At 45.9% G+C, this 19608-nt stretch overlaps 1 protein-coding gene across 33 annotated transcripts in view; it reads left to right on the top strand.

Annotated features, from left to right (window-relative positions):
* The window catches only part of ablim1 (actin binding LIM protein 1), a 147568-nt gene that overhangs the window by 121575 nt on the left and 6385 nt on the right, over window positions 1-19608 (top strand). For 12 of the 33 annotated variants that reach the window (XM_031906305.1, XM_031906290.1, XM_031906288.1 and 9 more), the window contains 6 exons: window positions 6031-6135; window positions 8904-8951; window positions 13244-13390; window positions 15226-15317; window positions 15729-15810; window positions 16102-16166. In XM_031906305.1, coding sequence (XP_031762165.1) covers window positions 6031-6135; window positions 8904-8951; window positions 13244-13390; window positions 15226-15317; window positions 15729-15810; window positions 16102-16166 — 539 coding nt within the window. The remainder of the gene's footprint in view (window positions 1-6030; window positions 6136-8903; window positions 8952-13243; window positions 13391-15225; window positions 15318-15728; window positions 15811-16101; window positions 16167-19608) is intronic. The other 21 variants (XM_031906307.1, XM_031906316.1, XM_031906314.1 and 18 more) reach the window with 5 other exon arrangements.

Genomic DNA, 19608 nt, shown 5'->3' with positions numbered 1-19608 from the left:
TATGTGGCTCAGCAAAGAAGCCAATCAGAGCTTTAGAACATGTGAAAGCCAATCAGAGCTTTAGGACATTTATAGGGTCTATACAAGAAGCCAATCAGAGCTTTAGGATATTTATAGGGTCTATACAAGAAGCCAACCAGGGCTTTAGGACATTTATAGGGTCTATACAAGAAGCCAATCAGAGCTTTAGGACATTTATAAGGTTTATACAAAAAGCCAATCAGGGCTTTAGGACATTTATAAGGTTTATACAAGAAGCCAATCAGAGCTTCGGAACATTTAAAGGGTTTTTTTAGAAGCCAGTCAGCGAATGATAACATTTGTGTAGCCAATCAGAGCATTAGCATGTTCATGGTCACAGGGGCAGGTGGTAATTGATATAGAAACAACAAAATATGTGAACTCCCCCAGTGGAATTTTCAGTGAGATGGAAGCAAAGGAATAAAAAGATGCAACTAAAGTGCATTAATGGAATAAATATGCTCAATGCAAAAATGTTTATATCCAAAATGTTCCCCTCCGGTGAGTTACTCTCGGTTAATATTCGCATTTACATCTAATAAGGAGAGTTACACCGACAAAAGGCAAATGCTTGCTCCTCATTTCAATATTTTTCTTTTCCAACTTTTATTCCATTCCCACACCTGCTCCTTTCTCTGCTATTCACTAATCCGTCTTAAATTACGGGCAATATGAGAGGATTAAATCATAGGTATAAATGTCATATTATAGCCTATAGCCATTCACTTTGGTGCCCTTGTCATTGCAATGGGCCCACGATACAAGCAGCCCTTATTGGTGCCTATTGATTGGAGCTTGACTCCTACTGTACCCAACCCAGAGTATATATCTTTTCTATTTGTATTTCCATCTATAAACACCTAGAAACATGAGCTGCCATATTGCTTCTGTACAGACTCCAGGCAGATATCGCAGTTATAAATTAACTTGGGAATTCTATCACTGGACGTAGTGCCATGTAGGTTACAGATAATTCCGTTTGGATCACCATTGAAAATAGTAGGTCAGCTGACTCCCAGCTCAACCCTCTCATACATTCCTCCCAGCATGGAACTTAATGGGCAAAAAATTAAGATAAACCCAATGGCTGACATTCTAAAGTTACACAAATAATAACCAATTAATATTCCATCTTTCCATTAGGGGGCGCTCCTTGCTAACACTAGCTCCTGTAAAATAATATCACTCCTTGGGATGTTGCTTAAATCTAATGAGTGCTTGGTTCTGTTGCCCCCTCCCTTGCACGTTTACCCCCCTGCTCCCACATTCGGCTCTTTTGTACCGGCACAGAACTATATATGGGACTGTCTCATATCCGGCACATTCATTCTGTGTCTCCCAAGAATTAACAGAGGAAACTGGTTTCTGCCATTATCAGGGGCGTAACTACAGAGGGAGCAGACCCTGCGGTTGTTGGGGGGGCCCAGTAAGGCCCTAATTAATAAGCAGCTTCAATATATCTTGCTAAAATCGGTCAATGTACCAATATTTTCGAGCCCTAAATTGAATTTGCTGTGGGGCCCAGTAACATCTAGTTACGCCACTGGCCATATTGATAACACACAGCCCCCCGATATAGCAAACCAGATATCGACCAGCTATTAGCTTAAAGGACAAGTCAACCCCAAAAATCATTTTTCGCCTAATATGATGTGTAGTGTACCACTTATAAAGGGATTTGTATTTGCCTTTTTCCTGGAACAGATTACTATCATTGTATGGAAAAGTTGCAGTGTATTCCCTCAGGAATAATTGGGATTTTCCCATGAAGAAGGTTCCGTTGGCAGGAATTTCTTTCACTCATTTTGCCTTTATGAAAATGAATGTTCTGGTTCCATAGTGCTGTACCTAGGTATACAGTGTAACAGGCCTGCTTATTCAGCCTATATAGTAACATGGGGATATTCAGTACCTTTCAGAGGCAAACAGCCCCCCATAATGTTAGAAATCATTGGTTGAACCCCAAATATAACTTGCTACTAATATTGTTATTTGCTGAATTAGCCAAGATTCATTCATTAGTGTCATTTGTTTCATATTTGCAAATATTTTAAAAAAAGAAAAACCTTTACAGGTTTTGTGCAATCATTTATTATAATAGACTAAAACCCTGACAGGGTTATCAAGCAGTGGGTGGGACTAGTACACTCTGATGGAAGCTTACAGGGGAGGGAGTATGTTATTCAAGCAGTGGGTGGGACTAGTACACTCTGATGGAAGCTTACAGGGGGAGGGAGTATGTTATTCAAGCAGTGGGTGGGACCAGAACACTCTGATGGAAGCTTACAGGGGGAGGGAGTATGTTATTCAAGCAGTGGGTGGGACCAGAACACTCTGATGGAAGCTTACAGGGGGAGGGAGTATGTTATTCAAGCAGTGGGTGGGACCAGAACACTCTGATGGAAGCTTACAGGGGGAGGGAGTATGTTATTCAAGCAGTGGGTGGGACCAGAACACTCTGATGGAAGCTTACAGGGGGAGGGAGTATGTTATTCAAGCAGTGGGTGGGACCAGAACACTCTGATGGAAGCTTACAGGGGAGGGAGTATGTTATTCAAGCAGTGGGTGGGACTAGTACACTCTGATGGAAGCTTACAGGGGGAGGGAGTATGTTATTCAAGCAGTGGGTGGGACTAGAACACTCTGATGGAAGCTTACAGGGGGAGGGAGTATGTTATTCAAGCAGTGGGTGGGACTAGAACACTCTGATGGAAGCTTACAGGGAAGGGGTAGGGAGTTTGTTATTCAAGCAGTGGGTGGGGCTAAGACAATTATGGAAGCTTACAGGGGGAGGGGAAAGAAGTCTCAAACTGAAGCAGTGGGTGGGGCTAAGACAATTATGGAAGCTTACAGGGGGAGGGGAAAGAAGTCTCAAACTGAAGCAGTGGGTGGGGCTAAGACAATTATGGAAGCTTACAGGGGAGAGAGTATGTTATTCAGGCAGTGGGTGGGGCTAAGACAATTATGGAAGCTTACAGGGGAGGGGAAAAGTCTCAAACTGAAGCAGTGGGTGGGGCTAAGACAATTATGGAAGCTTACAGGGGGAGGGGAAAGAAGTCTCAAACTGAAGCAGTGGGTGGGGCTAAGACAATTATGGAAGCTTACAGGGGAGGGAGCATGTTATTCAGGCAGTGGGTGGGGCTAAGACAATTATGGAAGCTTACAGGGGAGGGAGCATGTTATTCAGGCAGTGGGTGGGGCTAAGACAATTATGGAAGCTTACAGGGGAGGGAGTATGTTATTCAAGCAGTGGGTGGGACTAGTACACTCTGATGGAAGCTTACAGGGGAGGGAGTATGTTATTCAAGCAGTGGGTGGGACTAGTACACTCTGATGGAAGCTTACAGGGGGAGGGAGTATGTTATTCAAGCAGTGGGTTGGACTAGAACACTCTGATGGAAGCTTACAGGGAAGGGGTAGGGAGTTTGTTATTCAAGCAGTGGGTGGGACTAAGACAATTATGGAAGCTTACAGGGGGAGGGAGTATGTTATTCAGGCAGTGGGTGGGGCTAAGACAATTATAGAAGCTTACAGGGGAGGGAGTATGTTATTCAGGCAGTGGGTGGGGCTAAGACAATTATGGAAGCTTACAGGGGAGGGGAAAGAAGTCTCAAACTGAAGCAGTGGGTGGGGCTAAGACAATTATGGAAGCTTACAGGGGAGGGAGTATGTTATTCAGGCAGTGGGTGGGGCTAAGACAATTATGGAAGCTTACAGGGGGAGGGGAAAAGTCTCAAACTGAAGCAGTGGGTGGGGCTAAGACAATTATGGAAGCTTACAGGGGAGGGAGTATGTTATTCAGGCAGTGGGTGGGGCTAAGACAATTATGGAAGCTTACAGGGGAGGGAGTATGTTATTCAGGCAGTGGGTGGGGCTAAGACAATTATGGAAGCTTACAGGGGAGGGGAAAAGTCTCAAACTGAAGCAGTGGGTGGGGCTAAGACAATTATGGAAGCTTACAGGGGAGGGAGTATGTTATTCAGGCAGTGGGTGGGGCTAAGACAATTATGGAAGCTTACAGGGGAGGGGAAAAGTCTCAAACTGAAGCAGTGGGTGGGGCTAAGACAATTATGGAAGCTTACAGGGGAGGGAGTATGTTATTCAGGCAGTGGGTGGGGCTAAGACAATTATGGAAGCTTACAGGGGAGGGGAAAAGTCTCAAACTGAAGCAGTGGGTGGGGCTAAGACAATTATGGAAGCTTACAGGGGGAGGGGAAAGAAGTCTCAAACTGAAGCAGTGGGTGGGGCTAAGACAATTATGGAAGCTTACAGGGGAGGGAGTATGTTATTCAGGCAGTGGGTGGGGCTAAGACAATTATGGAAGCTTACAGGGGAGGGAGTATGTTATTCAGGCAGTGGGTGGGGCTAAGACAATTATGGAAGCTTACAGGGGAGGGGAAAGAAGTCTCAAACTGAAGCAGTGGGTGGGGCTAAGACAATTATGGAAGCTTACAGGGGAGGGGAAAGAAGTCTCAAACTGAAGCAGTGGGTGGGGCTAAGACAATTATGGAAGCTTACAGGGGAGGGAGTATGTTATTCAGGCAGTGGGTGGGGCTAAGACAATTATGGAAGCTTACAGGGGGAGGGGAAAGAAGTCTCAAACTGAAGCAGTGGGTGGGGCTAAGACAATTATGGAAGCTTACAGGGGAGGGAGTATGTTATTCAGGCAGTGGGTGGGGCTAAGACAATTATGGAAGCTTACAGGGGAGGGAGTATGTTATTCAGGCAGTGGGTGGGGCTAAGACAATTATGGAAGCTTACAGGGGAGGGGAAAGAAGTCTCAAACTGAAGCAGTGGGTGTCAAGATAGGAATATGGAATTTGCTAAATTGTGTATCCTTTAGCATACAGTTTAAAAACTAATTGCACTTGTTGTGTGTTACTAAAAACACTATTTTTTCTGCAGGGGCAGGGGGAGAAACACGGCCTTTAGTAACTCCGCCTGTAGAGTTCTGACCTGATTCCCTCTAATCCATAGAGTATACTGTGTGTAAGCGCTGCTCTGTAGCTCTAATCCATAGAGTATACTGTGTGTAAGCGCTGCTCTGTAGCTCTAATCCATAGAGTATACTGTGTGTAAGGGCTGCTCTGTAGCTCTAATCCATAGAGTATACTGTGTGTAAGGGCTGCTCTGTAGCTCTAATCCATAGAGTATACTGTGTGTAAGCGCTGCTCTGTAGCTCTAATCCATAGAGTATACTGTGTGTAAGCGCTGCTCTGTAGCTCTAATCCATAGAGTATACTGTGTGTAAGCGCTTCTCTATAGCTCTAATCCATAGAGTATACTGTGTGTAAGCGCTGCTCTGTAGCTCTAATCCATAGAGTATACTGTGTGTAAGCGCTGCTCTGTAGCTCTAATCCATAGAGTATACTGTGTGTAAGCGCTGCTCTGTAGCTCTAATCCATAGAGTATACTGTGTGTAAGCGCTGCTCTGTAGCTCTAATCCATAGAGTATACTGTGTGTAAGCGCTGCTCTGTAGCTCTAATCCATAGAGTATACTGTGTGTAAGCGCTGCTCTGTAGCTCTAATCCATAGAGTATACTGTGTGTAAGCGCTGCTCTGTAGCTCTAATCCATAGAGTATACTGTGTGTAAGCGCTGCTCTGTAGCTCTAATCCATAGAGTATACTGTGTGTAAGCGCTGCTCTGTTGCTCTAATCCATAGAGTATACTGTGTGTAAGCGCTGCTCTGTAGCTCTAATCCATAGAGTATACTGTGTGTAAGCGCTGCTCTGTAGCTCTAATCCATAGAGTATACTGTGTGTAAGCGCTGCTCTGTAGCTCTAATCCATAGAGTATACTGTGTGTAAGCGCTGCTCTGTAGCTCTAATCCATAGAGTATACTGTGTGTAAGCGCTGCTCTGTAGCGCAGAGTGCCGGGTATAACTATGAAACTCTCGTTTGATTTCTGCTTACTTTATTACTTTATTCCCTTACTGTCCCTTTTCTGCTTCATTCTCGCTTTTCTTTTACTCTCTTTTTCATTTGGATTCATTCTTTTCATTGGAGGCAATGAGCCAAACAGCGGCAGGAATTCCCCAATCCCCTACCGGCCAGACAGCCGCCCTCCCACTCCAACTTACGCTCAGGCCCCTAAACATTTCCACCTTCCAGGTAGGAGCTGGTGTCCTGTCTGTCTCCGTCTCCCGACAGTCTCGCCCAAACGTGGTCTGTTCTGTGTTCATTGTCTCTCCGTGTCTGACTGGTGATTCACGTTGTCAGTTCCTTTTGTGCCCAACTTCCTGCGCCCATATTAGTTGTGCCCAACTTCCAGCACTCATATTAGTAGTGCCCAACCTCCTGCACCCATATTAGTTGTGCCCAACCTCCTGCGCCCATATTAGTTGTGCCCAACTTCCTGCGCCCATATTAGTTGTGCCCAACTTCCTGCGCCCATATTAGTTGTGCCCAACTTCCTGCGCCCATATTAGTTGTGCCCAACTTCCTGCGCCCATATTAGTTGTGCACAACCTCCTGCGCCCATATTAGTTGTGCCCAGCCTCCTGCGCCCATATTAGTTGTGCCCAACCTCCTGCGCCCATATTAGTTGTGCCCAACCTCCTGCGCCCATATTAGTTGTGCCCAACCTCCTGCGCCCATATTAGTTGTGCCCAACTTCCTGCGCCCATATTAGTTGTGCCCAACCTCCTGCGCCCATATTAGTTGTGCCCAGCCTCCTGCGCCCATATTAGTTGTGCCCAACCTCCTGCGCCCATATTAGTTGTGCCCAACTTCCTGCGCCCATATTAGTTGTGCCCAACCTCCTGCGCCCATATTAGTTGTGCCCAACTTCCTGCACCCATATTAGTTGTGCCCAACTTCCTGCGCCCATATTAGTTGTGCCCAACCTCCTGCACCCATATTAGTTGTGCCCAACTTCCTGCGCCCATATTAGTTGTGCCCAACTTCCTGCGCCCATATTAGTTGTGCCCAACTTCCTGCGCCCATATTAGTTGTGCCCAACTTCCTGCGCCCATATTAGTTGCCCTCACAGGGAAGCTGTCTGTAGTTCTTAGGCCTCGTCAGTCTAACCGTGGTCCAACCATCTGTGGCGTGATTCATATGAAATTGGTCAGTGCAAGGGCACCCAAATCTGCTATTGAAATGTGAGTTCTAAGCCACATGGGGCAAATAATGTGCATGGAGCTGCCCCAGTCAGGGCAATTGCACCTTCTCAATAGAAAGGAACAGTAACACCAAATATTGAACGTGTATAAAAGCAATTACAATATAATGTACTGTTGATGGGGGTTTTGGGGTGACTGGGCTGTCACTTAGTGAATCCAATTTTTTGATGAGTTTCAACTGTTTATTGCATTCATTCCAAACATCTCTACGATATTTTCATTATATTTTTATATTATTATATTTGAATGTTTCTTGTCAGAGTTGAATCAGTAAAGGAGAAATATAGGATAAATGAAAAAAAATATAATATAATATACAGTGCTGGTTTCCCTTTGGGAAATCCTTTCTGTAACAATGGCCCCTTTATTGGAGCTCCCTATAGATCCTCTCAGGTCCCTGTCTGGGTTTCAAATGAGGGGTGGGCGTGTCCTAAGGGCCAGAAGCACAGTAGGAGGGGGACAGCCAATCACAGCCCTGCAGTCACACAGACAAAGTTCATTTACTCTGTGAGTTTTGTTCACATATCATGTTAAATGGAAAGTTGATCTTGGCAATAACTTTAGCAAACAGATTTTCTTAGCTAATTGGCAGCCGGCGTATTAGTTTGTTCTGTGCATCACTAGCTGGCTGGTTGCTAGGGTCACTGGCCTTAACAAATGCTTCACATACCAAGCAATTAAAAGAAAGGATTTGAGAGAGACACAATAATGATAGTAATAATTTATCATAAACAACTGGGCAGATTTCCCCTGCTTTTTTCCAGGACCCATAGATTTCATTGTAATACGTCTGATTGTAATAAGTGTATGATTGTCGCTGTGTGTGGTCAGATGTCCGTATCCCACTCATTCACATCAGCTCTATATCCGGCAGCGCTCAGTATCCCTCCTACAGTCCTACATGTTCATTTCTGTAGCCCCTAAGTCTGTGCAACATTATCCCTTTCCCGTGTCCCCATACAGGGCACTACTGACAGTTACCTGTCCCTCCCCCCGGTACTATATCTGTATCCTGAATTGGACCTTTAGCGAAACTTTTGATTTGGTCTTCATTTTTATTTTTGATAGTTTTTTTAATTATTTGTCTGACCCCAATTTCCAATTATCAAATGGGGGTCGCTGACCCCGGCAACCAGAAACTATTGCTCAACGAGGCTACAATTGTATTTTCACTTTTTATTCCTTATCTTTCTATTTAGACCCTCCTCTAGTTATATTCCAGTATCTCTTTCAAATTACTGCCTGGTTGCTAGGTTAAATTGGCTCCTAGCAACTGCACAGCTGCTAAAATTCCAAACTGGAGAGCCACTGGACAAAAAGCTAAATAATTCAAAAACCACAAATAATAATAAATGAAGACCAATGACAAATTGTCTCAGAATATGACTCTCTACATACCGGGCAGTCTATGGTGCCCTCGGGACGTCCTGGCCAGTCGGTACCATGTTACAATGCATATACTCAGCACTCTCTCCCATGTTACAGTCTCTGTAGGGTGGGACTCTCTCTCCGCATTACCATGTAGATGCTAGAGTATCTCTTCTGTCTATTCCGACTGCTCCTCTTCTCATACTCATCTCTGTACTCTCGTTCTGTGTTACAGATGATGTCTCCTAGGGTGCGTCTGTTGAACGCTCTCGTTTCTGTGTGCTCCTTAACTCAATCTGTTTTGTCTGTGTGTCCTACAGTTCCCCTCTCCCCCTGTTTTACCCCTATGATTTATCTCTAACCACTTTACTTGTTTCAATCCCACAGATCAAGGCATTAACATTTACAGGAAGCCTCCAATCTACAAGCAACACGGTAAAGCCTCCCTGCATTGCTTCGCCTCTCCGCCCTTAGCTTGGCCCTGGCGCATGATCCCTTTAATTCCTTGCCTTTTGCTCATAAAGATTCCAGCTGAACTGATGTTTTTCTCTAAACGCTATAGGGTGTGGGCTACGGTGGCACGTCTGTGTCTCTTCCATCTGTAGCAGAGCAAGCTAAAAATAAAGGGTAACTAAACCCTGCTGCGCTGTATTGCTCAACCCAACGTTACTCAGCTGTTGCCGGACTACAAATCCCAGAATAATGTAACATATAATGAAGGGTGAGGCATGCTGGGAGCTGTAGTCCGGCAACATCAATGGTGTATTCTTAAAGCAATATTGCACAATAAAACTTTCCCCCAAATCCCCATTAGAATGCAAGAAATCCCCCAATGAAAATCCCAGCTGATGTGAGTAAATCCGGCTCCCTGTTCTCTGTTCCTGCAATTGGAGTTGGGAGCAATAAGCACAGTTTCCCAGCACTGAACAAGTCTGTCCCTTTATCCCCATGTCTGATTCCTGTGCCATATAATGACGGGAAAATGCCATCATTATCTCTATATGTAAGGTACCAGCAAGGGGCCTGACACAGTGCTGGGAATCAGCATTCTCATTGGTCACTTCTCTTGCACTTATAATCAGATTTTTGCTCAGTAGCATTCTCATTGGTGAATTTTCATGCATCTATAATTATGTTTTTCTATAGCAAACCTAGGGGGCGCCCAACTGCTATAATCACTCTTTGCCGACTGCATGGGCCAATCATTATCAGCGCTGCAGCGACACTTTGTTTTCTGTTCTTCATCTAAATGTCGACTGCATTGTGCTTCATTTCATTCCCCTGAAACCTTGTCTTGTTTTATTTTATTTCATGGCTTGTTCTGTGTCCTCCCCCTTAACATGTGAACATTTAACTCACTGGCCGGTCCAATTCTCTCAGTAAGTACTCGACCTCCTCTCTCAGTAACCCTAGAACATTTTAGAAGGAGCGCGGAATTCCTGCGGTTGTAAGAGCCATTTCCGGCTGCGGAATTCTTAGCGCAGATCATTCTCACTTTGTAGTAATGAGAGATCCCCATTAGGGGGCGCCATTGAGCTTCACATATATTTTTCAAAATGAATTACTGCCATTCCTGTGTTTTGAGGGAACAGTATAGAGGGAATGAAACTCGGCTTAATGAAACTCGGCTTAATGCTGACTGTTCTACCCCCAGATAGAGGGGCATTTATAGGTATCTGTGCATGAACCAACCTTCCCTCAAGCCAAGTTTTACCTCCTCTGCCTTTAATTTATCTCTATACTTCTGCTTGATGCCTTTCCTCCTTGCACTTGCTATGGTATGATGGGGTGCAAGCTGCGGCCCCCTGCTGGTGATAACGTTCAGCACCCAGGAGCATTCCCTGGCTTAGAGCCTGCCATTCAGCTGTGCTGGGATAAGGCACCTATGCATGCCAACCACTAACATCTCTGTGGAAGATGACAGATTGGGCCCATCCATGTGTGCCAGGAAGTGCCAGTTTCATGCTAAGAATGGCCAATTAGAATTGTTTCCCCCCTCTTGGTAGGTAATCCCATAACCTGACTGCCCTTACAGTAAGGAACCCCTTCCTATGCTGATGGTGAGATCTCCTTTCCTCCCCACCCCCAATGAATCACTCATTCCCCCTCTCTTGGTAGGGAACCCCATAACCTGACTGCCCTTACAGTAAGGAACCCCTTCCTATGCTGATGGTGAGATCTCCTTTCCTCCCTACCCCCAATTAATCACACATTCCCCCTCTCTTGGTAGGGAACCCCATAACCTGACTGCCCTTACAGTAAGGAATCCCTTCCTATGCTTATGGTGAGATCTCCTTTCCTCCCCACCCCCAATGTATCACTCATTCCCCCTCTCTTGGTAGGGAATCCCATAACCTGACTGCTCTTACAGTAAGGAATCCCTTCCTATGCTGATGGTGAGATCTCCTTTCCTCCCCACCCCAATGAATCACTCATTCCCCCTCTCTTGGTAGGGAACCCCATAACCTGACTGCCCTTACAGTAAGGAACCCCTTCCTATGCTGATGATGAGATCCCCTTTCCTCCCCACCCCCAATGAATCACTCATTCCCCCTCTCTTGGTAGGGAACCCCATAACCTGACTGCCCTTACAGTAAGGAACCCCTTCCTATGCTGATGGTGAGATCCCCTTTCCTCCCCACCCCAAATGAATCACTCATTCCCCCTCTCTTGGTAGGGAACCCCATAATCTGACTGCCCTTACAGTAAGGAACCTCTTCCTATGCTGATGGTGAGATCCCCTTTCCTCCCCACCCCCAATGAATCACTCATTCCCCCTCTCTTGGTAGGGAATCCCAAAACCTGACTGCCTTTACAGTAAGGAACCCCTTCCTATGCTGATGGTGAGATCCCCTTTCCTCCCCACCCCCAATGAATCACTCATTCCCCCTCTCTTGGTAGGGAATCCCATAACCTGACTGCCCTTACAGTAAGGAACCCCTTCCTATGCTGATGGTGAGATCCCCTTTCCTCCCCACCCCCAATGAATTACTCATTCCCCCTCTCTGGGTAGGGAACCCCATAACCTGACTGCCCTTACAGTAAGGAACCCCTTCCTATGCTGATGGTGAGATCCCCTTTCCTCCCCACCCCCAATGAATCACTCATTCCCCCTCTCTTCAGAATATTCTGCACCGTGGGTGATTGACATATTAGTAATTAATCCCTAAAGCAGTGACGATAGACAAAAAAAAAACTGTAAATGGCCGACTGAGCAGTTCCCATCCCATAAGCAGCAGAGGAGCCATTATGTCGGCAGGAATGCTCTCCCGGAATCAGAAACAGCTTTTCCTGGGAGACAATAGGAATATTTGTTGGGCTGCCATGTTGCCTGCAATTACCCAAGCGTTGTACTGACGGGGGGAATGTGCCCTCGCTGAGCGCCTCGTGGTGCATAAAGCACTGGCTCAGGCCGTGGGAGGGGGGTCGGGTAATTGGGGGCGCAGCATGTCCCCACTTTCTCTGTGCAAATAATAATTAATGCCATATATAAGAGCATTTCTCAATTGTGAGATGATTCCTTCAGCCAACCCCTGCCTTTATATTGAGTGCAGCTGTTCCGGGATTGGAATTCTGGAATCAGAGGGGAATATACGTAGGAGACAATTTCAATTTACTTTCACTTAAAAACTCAATTGTGAGGGCTTAGCTATTAGTGTTCATACACATCAGTGTGAGCTGCCATATTGCTTACTCATAGACATCACTACAATGGTCCTAATCAGATTTATTGAGAATTAAATGGGTTGTTCACCTTTAAACTAACTTTTAGTATGTTCTAGATATGGATATTCTGAGACAATTTGCAATTGGTCCTCATTTTTTTAGTTATTTAGCTTTTTGTTCAGTGGTTCTCCAGTTTGGAATTTCAGCAGCTGTCTGGTTGCTAGGGTCTTGGGTCTTGTGTACCTTAGCAACCAGGCAGCAGTTTGAATAGGAGTGAGACAGAAATATAAAGTAATAATAATCACACAGTTGTAAGCTCACAGGGCAATAGTTTTTTTTTGGCTTTTTTGGAAGCTGGAAAGATATAAAAGAGGAAGGCAAATAATTCAAAAACTATAACAAATAATGAAGACCAATTGCAAAGCTGCAATAGAATGTTCTAGGAACTACCCCTATTATTATTATTATTATTAACATTTATTTATAAAGCGCCAACATATCCCCGCAGCGCTGTACAATAAGTGGGTTACATACATTGGACATACAGAGTAACATATAAAGCAATCAGTAACCGATACAGGAGGGGAAGAGAGCCCTGCCCAAAAGAGCTTACAATCTACAAGGAGTAACATATAAAGCAATCAGTAACCAATACAGGAGGGAAAGAGAGCCCTGCCCAAAAGAGCTTACACTCTACAAGGAGTAACATATAAAGCAATCAATAACCTATACAAGAGGTGAAGAGGGCCCTGCCCAAAAGAGCTTACACTCTACAAACCCTATAAGTGAAGCCCATGAAGAATGCACTTGATAATATACTGAGCACCCAGCAAGCTGCCCCTCGTCCCTAGCTGTCTATAGAGGAATGCAACATGGCAGCTTCTACCCCTCTGTATAAATATTAAATGATACCATCATATTATACAGTGAGCCAAAACCATTTCCGAACATCTGACACTTTTCTGGCGCACGTGGATTGGTCACATGGGAAGGCAGAAATTAACCCTTTTGCTCCTGCATTGCAAATTGCAACTTATAAAGAGAACCCTAATCCCATCTAGATGCAGCTGCCTTGGCAGCACAGAACAGCGAGTCCGAGGATATCATCAAGTCCTCCAAGTTCCCGGCCGCTCACGCACCGGCACCCAACGAGGTCCCAAAGATTGAGACAGAGTACTGGCCCGGCCCACCTTCTCTTGCTGCCATAGGTATGCCAACCGAACCAACGTTACGTCTTGATGCTGCCTGAAACTGTGCGGGGAGAATGTAATCAAAGGCTTTCATTGGTTATCAGCAGTGAGGGGCCCCTTCAATGCTCAGTTGCACCTAAATTTAGGTTTATTTTTTATTAACAATGTGAGGCCTCTTTGAACCATCAGGGACCACGTGAGGCCTCTGAAGTCTTGATAGTTGGCCACGGCTGCAACCATAGGCCCGAGGTACTATATAGAATGTCTGACACTGCCCCTGCCACATTTTGGCTGAACTATTTCCCGCATATCCAGTGGCCGCCGGATACCATAGATGCCTGTGGCATAAGGCACGGACTCCCATTGCCCACTAAATATAGTTAATACAACTGTTATTGGCCCAGTCCTCTACATCAAACATCTCCTGCTATTATTTCATTGGTTCCCTTGTGCAAAAATGCCAGTATAAGTGACTTTCATTGCCTAACAATGACACTTAAAGAGAGGTCAGACTGAAGTGCTTGAGTTTGTTCACTGAAACACCAACCCTCCCCATTGTCATGTCCATGTAGATGTTCATTTGTCCATTCTTTCATGATGTCCAACCATTACAGAGCTGCGCAAGTAGCGCCGCAATCAGACTGCGCAGTGGTACGAAGTGTTATTTGTGAATATGTGTCACCTCACCCCTTTAAAACCAGAAATCCATGCTACAAGGCTACACATGAATTAATTGCTCATTTGCCTTATTAGGTGCTTATTTTAAAAGGGTGAGGTGCAGTGAATTTGAAACAACATCGCCACCTGCTGTTCAGTTGACTGACTGGCAACAGTTGGCAGAAACTTAACTCAGTGAGCAGTGGAAAGTCTTGGGATGTTGCTTTGCTTCGAACTGGTCATATGACTCTTCTAACATGCAAGGTACCCCCCAAAACTCCCACGTAACTAACTGGGTTTAACTGAGTCATGCCCCCAATCTGCTGTCACCATGCACCTGAAACCCAGCACATATTCTGGCGAGCCTGGTGCATTGTGGGGTCTCCTATTAGGTACTGTCCCGCCATTAGGGAGGGGAGATGGAAGTTAATATTGGGGATGGTTTCACTGAAGAGGTGGGTCTTAAGCGGGGGGCCAAAGGCTTATACTCTTATAGGGTCAGTTTGTTTTCCCCTGAATTAAAGTGTTTGGGCCTAGGACAGGGTTTAGGGGAGACGGGCCCCTAGCAATGCAGGTAAGCTGGGGCCCTATCCAACGAGGAACATTCCCAGTGTTATTTTATGTACATTCTTCCCCCAAGTGGCCCCTTTAATGTTGGGGCTCAGGGCAAATGACTTTGGCCTATGTCAAGCCCTGTCCTGATTTGCAAAATGGGATCACTAGTTAGTCTGCTTTCTCATTTTGACTGATCAGCTTTGGGCCAGTCTGAGTCTGATCATAGTGACCGAACATGAATAGATTTATATTGCACAAACCAATCAGATTGCATGATCTGTGCGTGTGTAGGCAACCTATGTATGAAATTCTGATTTGCTGCTGACAAATTGCATTTATTAAAGCAGTTTTGCCCCGTCATTTCCACTGTGCAGAGGCGCCAAAGGGGGCACGAAAACAATAATATTTATATACAATAATAACTTATACTGAATTCCTCAGCAAGAGAATAAATCTCATTTAACATTTGCACTTAAACTGTTTAGTAATCCCCAGTCCAGTGGTTTTGGAAGCAATATAACTGCAGTGAGCAAGTCACTGGGGTCCAATGGGAATTAAATAAGAGAGACAGATGGCGGCTGATGCATTTGAGGGAGAGAAGGGATTTTCACAGTCAATGTCCTTGTGATTTCTGGATCCAGGTTCTGATCCCAGGAGGCGGTCTAGCGTTCGGGAGGAAGATGGCGAGGAACTGCAGAAACGCCGGCAGCTTCATGAGGAGCAGCTACTGAAGGTGAGGCCCAGTGCCGAGGGCACCGGATCCCAGTGGCTAACGGAACCATCTTGTTCTAACTGGGCTGCACAACAATGACCCTTACAAATATGTTGCACAAATCTATCTTTATAAAGGTGTGGCCCCCAAGGGATATTTATGGGCCATATTGTGCTTATATAACCTGCCCTTAGAACATGTGGTGTGAGAAATAATTATTCCAATACATGTATAAACAGCACTGGTTTAGGTAATCAGTATAGCAACTCCCAACCATTTGTATAAAAGCAAATAAACAGAAGACTAATGTTCCTTGTACATACTGAGCTGTACCCGGATAATGTGCTGTCTCTAAAGGAAACAGTGTGGCAGCTCCTGCCCATATGTATAATAAAAACCTCTTTTCTCTTTTTGTCTTGCTTTCCATTTTAGTTAAACTCAGGTCTGGGTCAGTTGATACTGAAAGAAGAGAAAGAAAGTAGAGAGCGGACTCATTCTTCCCACCGATACGACTGTAAGTGCCAAAACTCCCTAATGGTATCCCACCTCATTATAATCTGGGCCATTCCCCCCCCCCCCCCCCCCCCCCAATTGTTTAGATACACTTATACACACGCAACCCAGTGACCCACCCCCATTTTTATCTGCACCCACACACAGTCTAGTACCACACACTCCAACTACCCTGTGTCTCTCACACTTTATTTTCACTTACAAAGCCCAGTGCTACACCCTTATTTTTATTTCCAGCAAAACACAGCAGAATGCTCTAGTCAAGCAACAAGTCTCTTTCCTGTCTTTTTAGATCTCCAATCTGATTCTTCCAAAACCTCCTCCCTCCCTGGCTATGGAAGGAATGGACTCCACCGGGTAAGAGTAACACGTGGGATAATATGTTTAATTGGAGAAACAGTCACCCTACTATAGTTCTAGGAGTACCTGCAAATATACACTCTCCCCAAATCCCCCCCTAACTGGCCTTCAGGCTGGGTCCCCTTAGCTCATAACAAGGTTACAGATATATAGAAACATTGGGGTAACAGTCACCCTGCTATAGTTCCAGGGGTACCCAGGGCACAAATAAGCACTCACCCCAAATTCCCCCCTAACTGGCCTTCAGGCTGGGCCCCCTTAGCCCATAACAAGGTTACAGATATATAGAAACATTGGGGTAACAGTCACCCCGCTATAGTTCCAGGGGTACCCAGGGCACAAATAAGCACTCACCCCAAATTCCCCCCTAACTGGCCTTCAGGCTGGGCCCCCTTAGCCCATAACAAGGTTACAGATATATAGAAACATTGGGGTAACAGTCACCCTGCTATAGTTCCAGGGGTACCTAGGGCACAAATAAGCACTCACCCCAAATCCCCCCCTAACTTGCCTTCAGGCTGGGCCCCCTTAGCACATAACAAGGTTACAGATATATAGAAACATTGGGGTAACAGTCACCCCGCTATAGTTCCAGGGGTACCCAGGGCACAAATAAGCACTCACCCCAAATCCCCCCCTAACTGGCCTTCAGGCTGGGCCCCCTTAGCCCATAACAAGGTTATAGATATATAGAAACATTGGGGTAACAGTCACCCTGCTATAGTTCCAGGGGTACCTAGGGCACAAATAAGCACTCACCCCAAATCCCCCCTAACTTGCCTTCAGGCTGGGCCCCCTTAGCCCATAACAAGGTTACAGATATATAGAACATTGGGGTAACAGTCACCCTGCTATAGTTACAGGGGTACCCAGGGCACAAATAAGCACTCACCCCAAATCCCCCCCTAACTGGCCTTCAGGCTGGGCCCCCTTAGCCCATAACAAGGTTACAGATATATAGAAACATTGGGGTAACAGTCACCCTGCTATAGTTCCAGGGGTACCCAGGGCACAAATAAGCACTCACCCCAAATCCCCCCTAACTGGCCTTCAGGCTGGGCCCCCTTAGCCCATAACAAGGTTACAGATATATAGAAACATTGGGGTAACAGTCACCCCGCTATAGTTCCAGGGGTACCCAGGGCACAAATAAGCACTCACCCCAAATCCCCCCCTAACTGGCCTTCAGGCTGGGCCCCCTTAGCCCATAACAAGGTTACAGATATATAGAAACATTGGGGTAACAGTCACCCCGCTATAGTTCCAGGGGTACCCAGGGCACAAATAAGCACTCACCCCAAATCCCCCCCTAACTGGCCTTCAGGCTGGGCCCCCTTAGCCCATAACAAGGTTACAGATATATAGAAACATTGGGGTAACAGTCACCCCGCTATAGTTCCAGGGGTACCCAGGGCACAAATAAGCACTCACCCCAAATCCCCCCCTAACTGGCCTTCAGGCTGGGCCCCCTTAGCCCATAACAAGGTTACAGATATATAGAAACATTTGGGTAACAGTCACCCTGCTATAGTTCCAGGGGTACCCAGGGCACAAATAAGCACTCACCCCAATCCCCCCTAACTGGCCTTCAGGCTGGGCCCCCTTAGCCCATAACAAGGTTACAGATATATAGAAACATTGGGGTAACAGTCACCCCGCTATAGTTCCAGGGGTACCCAGGGCACAAATAAGCACTCACCCCAAATCCCCCCCTAACTGGCCTTCAGGCTGGGCCCCCTTAGCCCATAACAAGGTTACAGATATATAGAAACATTGGGGTAACAGTCACCCCGCTATAGTTCCAGGGGTACCCAGGGCACAAATAAGCACTCACCCCAAATCCCCCCCTAACTGGCCTTCAGGCTGGGCCCCCTTAGCCCATAACAAGGTTACAGATATATAGAAACATTGGGGTAACAGTCACCCCGCTATAGTTCCAGGGGTACTCAGGGCACAAATAAGCACTCACCCCAAATCCCCCCCCTAACTGGCCTTCAGGCTGGGCCCCCTTAGCCCATAACAAGGTTACAGATATATAGAAACATTGGGGTAACAGTCACCCTGCTATAGTTCCAGGGGTACTCAGGGCACAAATAAGCACTCACCCCAAATCCCCCCCCTAACTGGCCTTCAGGCTGGGCCCCCTTAGCCCATAACAAGGTTACAGATATATAGAAACATTGGGGTAACAGTCACCCTGCTATAGTTCCAGGGGTACCTAGGGCACAAATAAGCACTCACCCCAAATCCCCCCCTAACTGGCCTTCAGGCTGGGCCCCCTTAGCCCATAACAAGGTTACAGATATATAGAAACATTGGGGTAACAGTCACCCCGCTATAGTTCCAGGGGTACCCAGGGCACAAATAAGCACTCACCCCAAATCCCCCCCTAACTGGCCTTCAGGCTGGGCCCCCTTAGCCCATAACAAGGTTACAGATATATAGAAAGATTGGGGTAACAGTCACCCTGCTATAGTTCCAGGGGTACCTATAAATAAATATTCCCAGAAGTGACACAGACCTCATTGTAAAAGCCTATACACAACATGTCTATGTGCGAATGGGGTCACATTGCCCTGCTAGTATAAACCTGCCCTGAGTGACATGTCTAATTAAGATTCAGTAATTAAAAGGAGACCAAAGCTATAACCACACAAGTGGGTGGCTGAGACTCCTTTCAGCTTACTAAAGGGCAACACAGACAACTGACATTTACCAACTCCTTCCTGCAAAAACCCTTCTCTATGCACATTAATGCTCTATGGCTGTACCAAAGTGTAGGGTTGGTCTGTACAGCAAAAAGCAACTCAGAACTGTCCATTAACATGTCTTTACAAACAGCTTTACTGTAGCTTTCCCAAAGTGAGTATATGGAACATCCAAATGATAAACATCAACATGGCAAGTAAAGCCAGCAATGGGTTAGGCAAGAATTTCTGTACATCCTATCTGATCTTCATTTACCCGGGGCAGCAGAATCATCAAACATTGGTCTTAGCGGAGATTAAGGTCTGTCATGAAAGATCAGGTAGTTTGGTGAGGTTGCCCAATCCTACCCATCCCATCGCAAGACTAAATTGGGCTAGGCTACTAAACAGATCATAGTAGGGACCTAGAATACCCCCTAGGAGACCCACCCAAGGACCCCATTTGCCCGTTTTTGGGTGCCAGGTGTCCCTACACTTCATAGACCTGTTGGTTCTTTGATGCAGAAGAAGATTCCTGGCCTGGAGGAAGAGGTGGGGAGGTGGGGGCAATGAAAATAAATATGAGGTAATGCTGTTCCATCATCCCTAGGTCTATAAGAAAATAAATATTTAATTGACCGAAAGTCAAAAATGTTGTATCTGTGTTTGTCCATCCTGAGAGAGGTACAAAGTTCTGATACAGAGTAAATAGATGAGCTTGTTCTGCAGTTGGATTAATCATTGGCTTTGGG

The sequence above is a fragment of the Xenopus tropicalis genome, chromosome 7 (genome assembly GCF_000004195.4).
Source record: "Xenopus tropicalis strain Nigerian chromosome 7, UCB_Xtro_10.0, whole genome shotgun sequence".
NCBI classification, from domain to species: Eukaryota; Metazoa; Chordata; class Amphibia; order Anura; family Pipidae; genus Xenopus; species Xenopus tropicalis.
The sequence above is the reverse complement of the archived record's forward strand: the minus strand, read 5'-3'. Positions and strand labels throughout refer to the sequence as shown.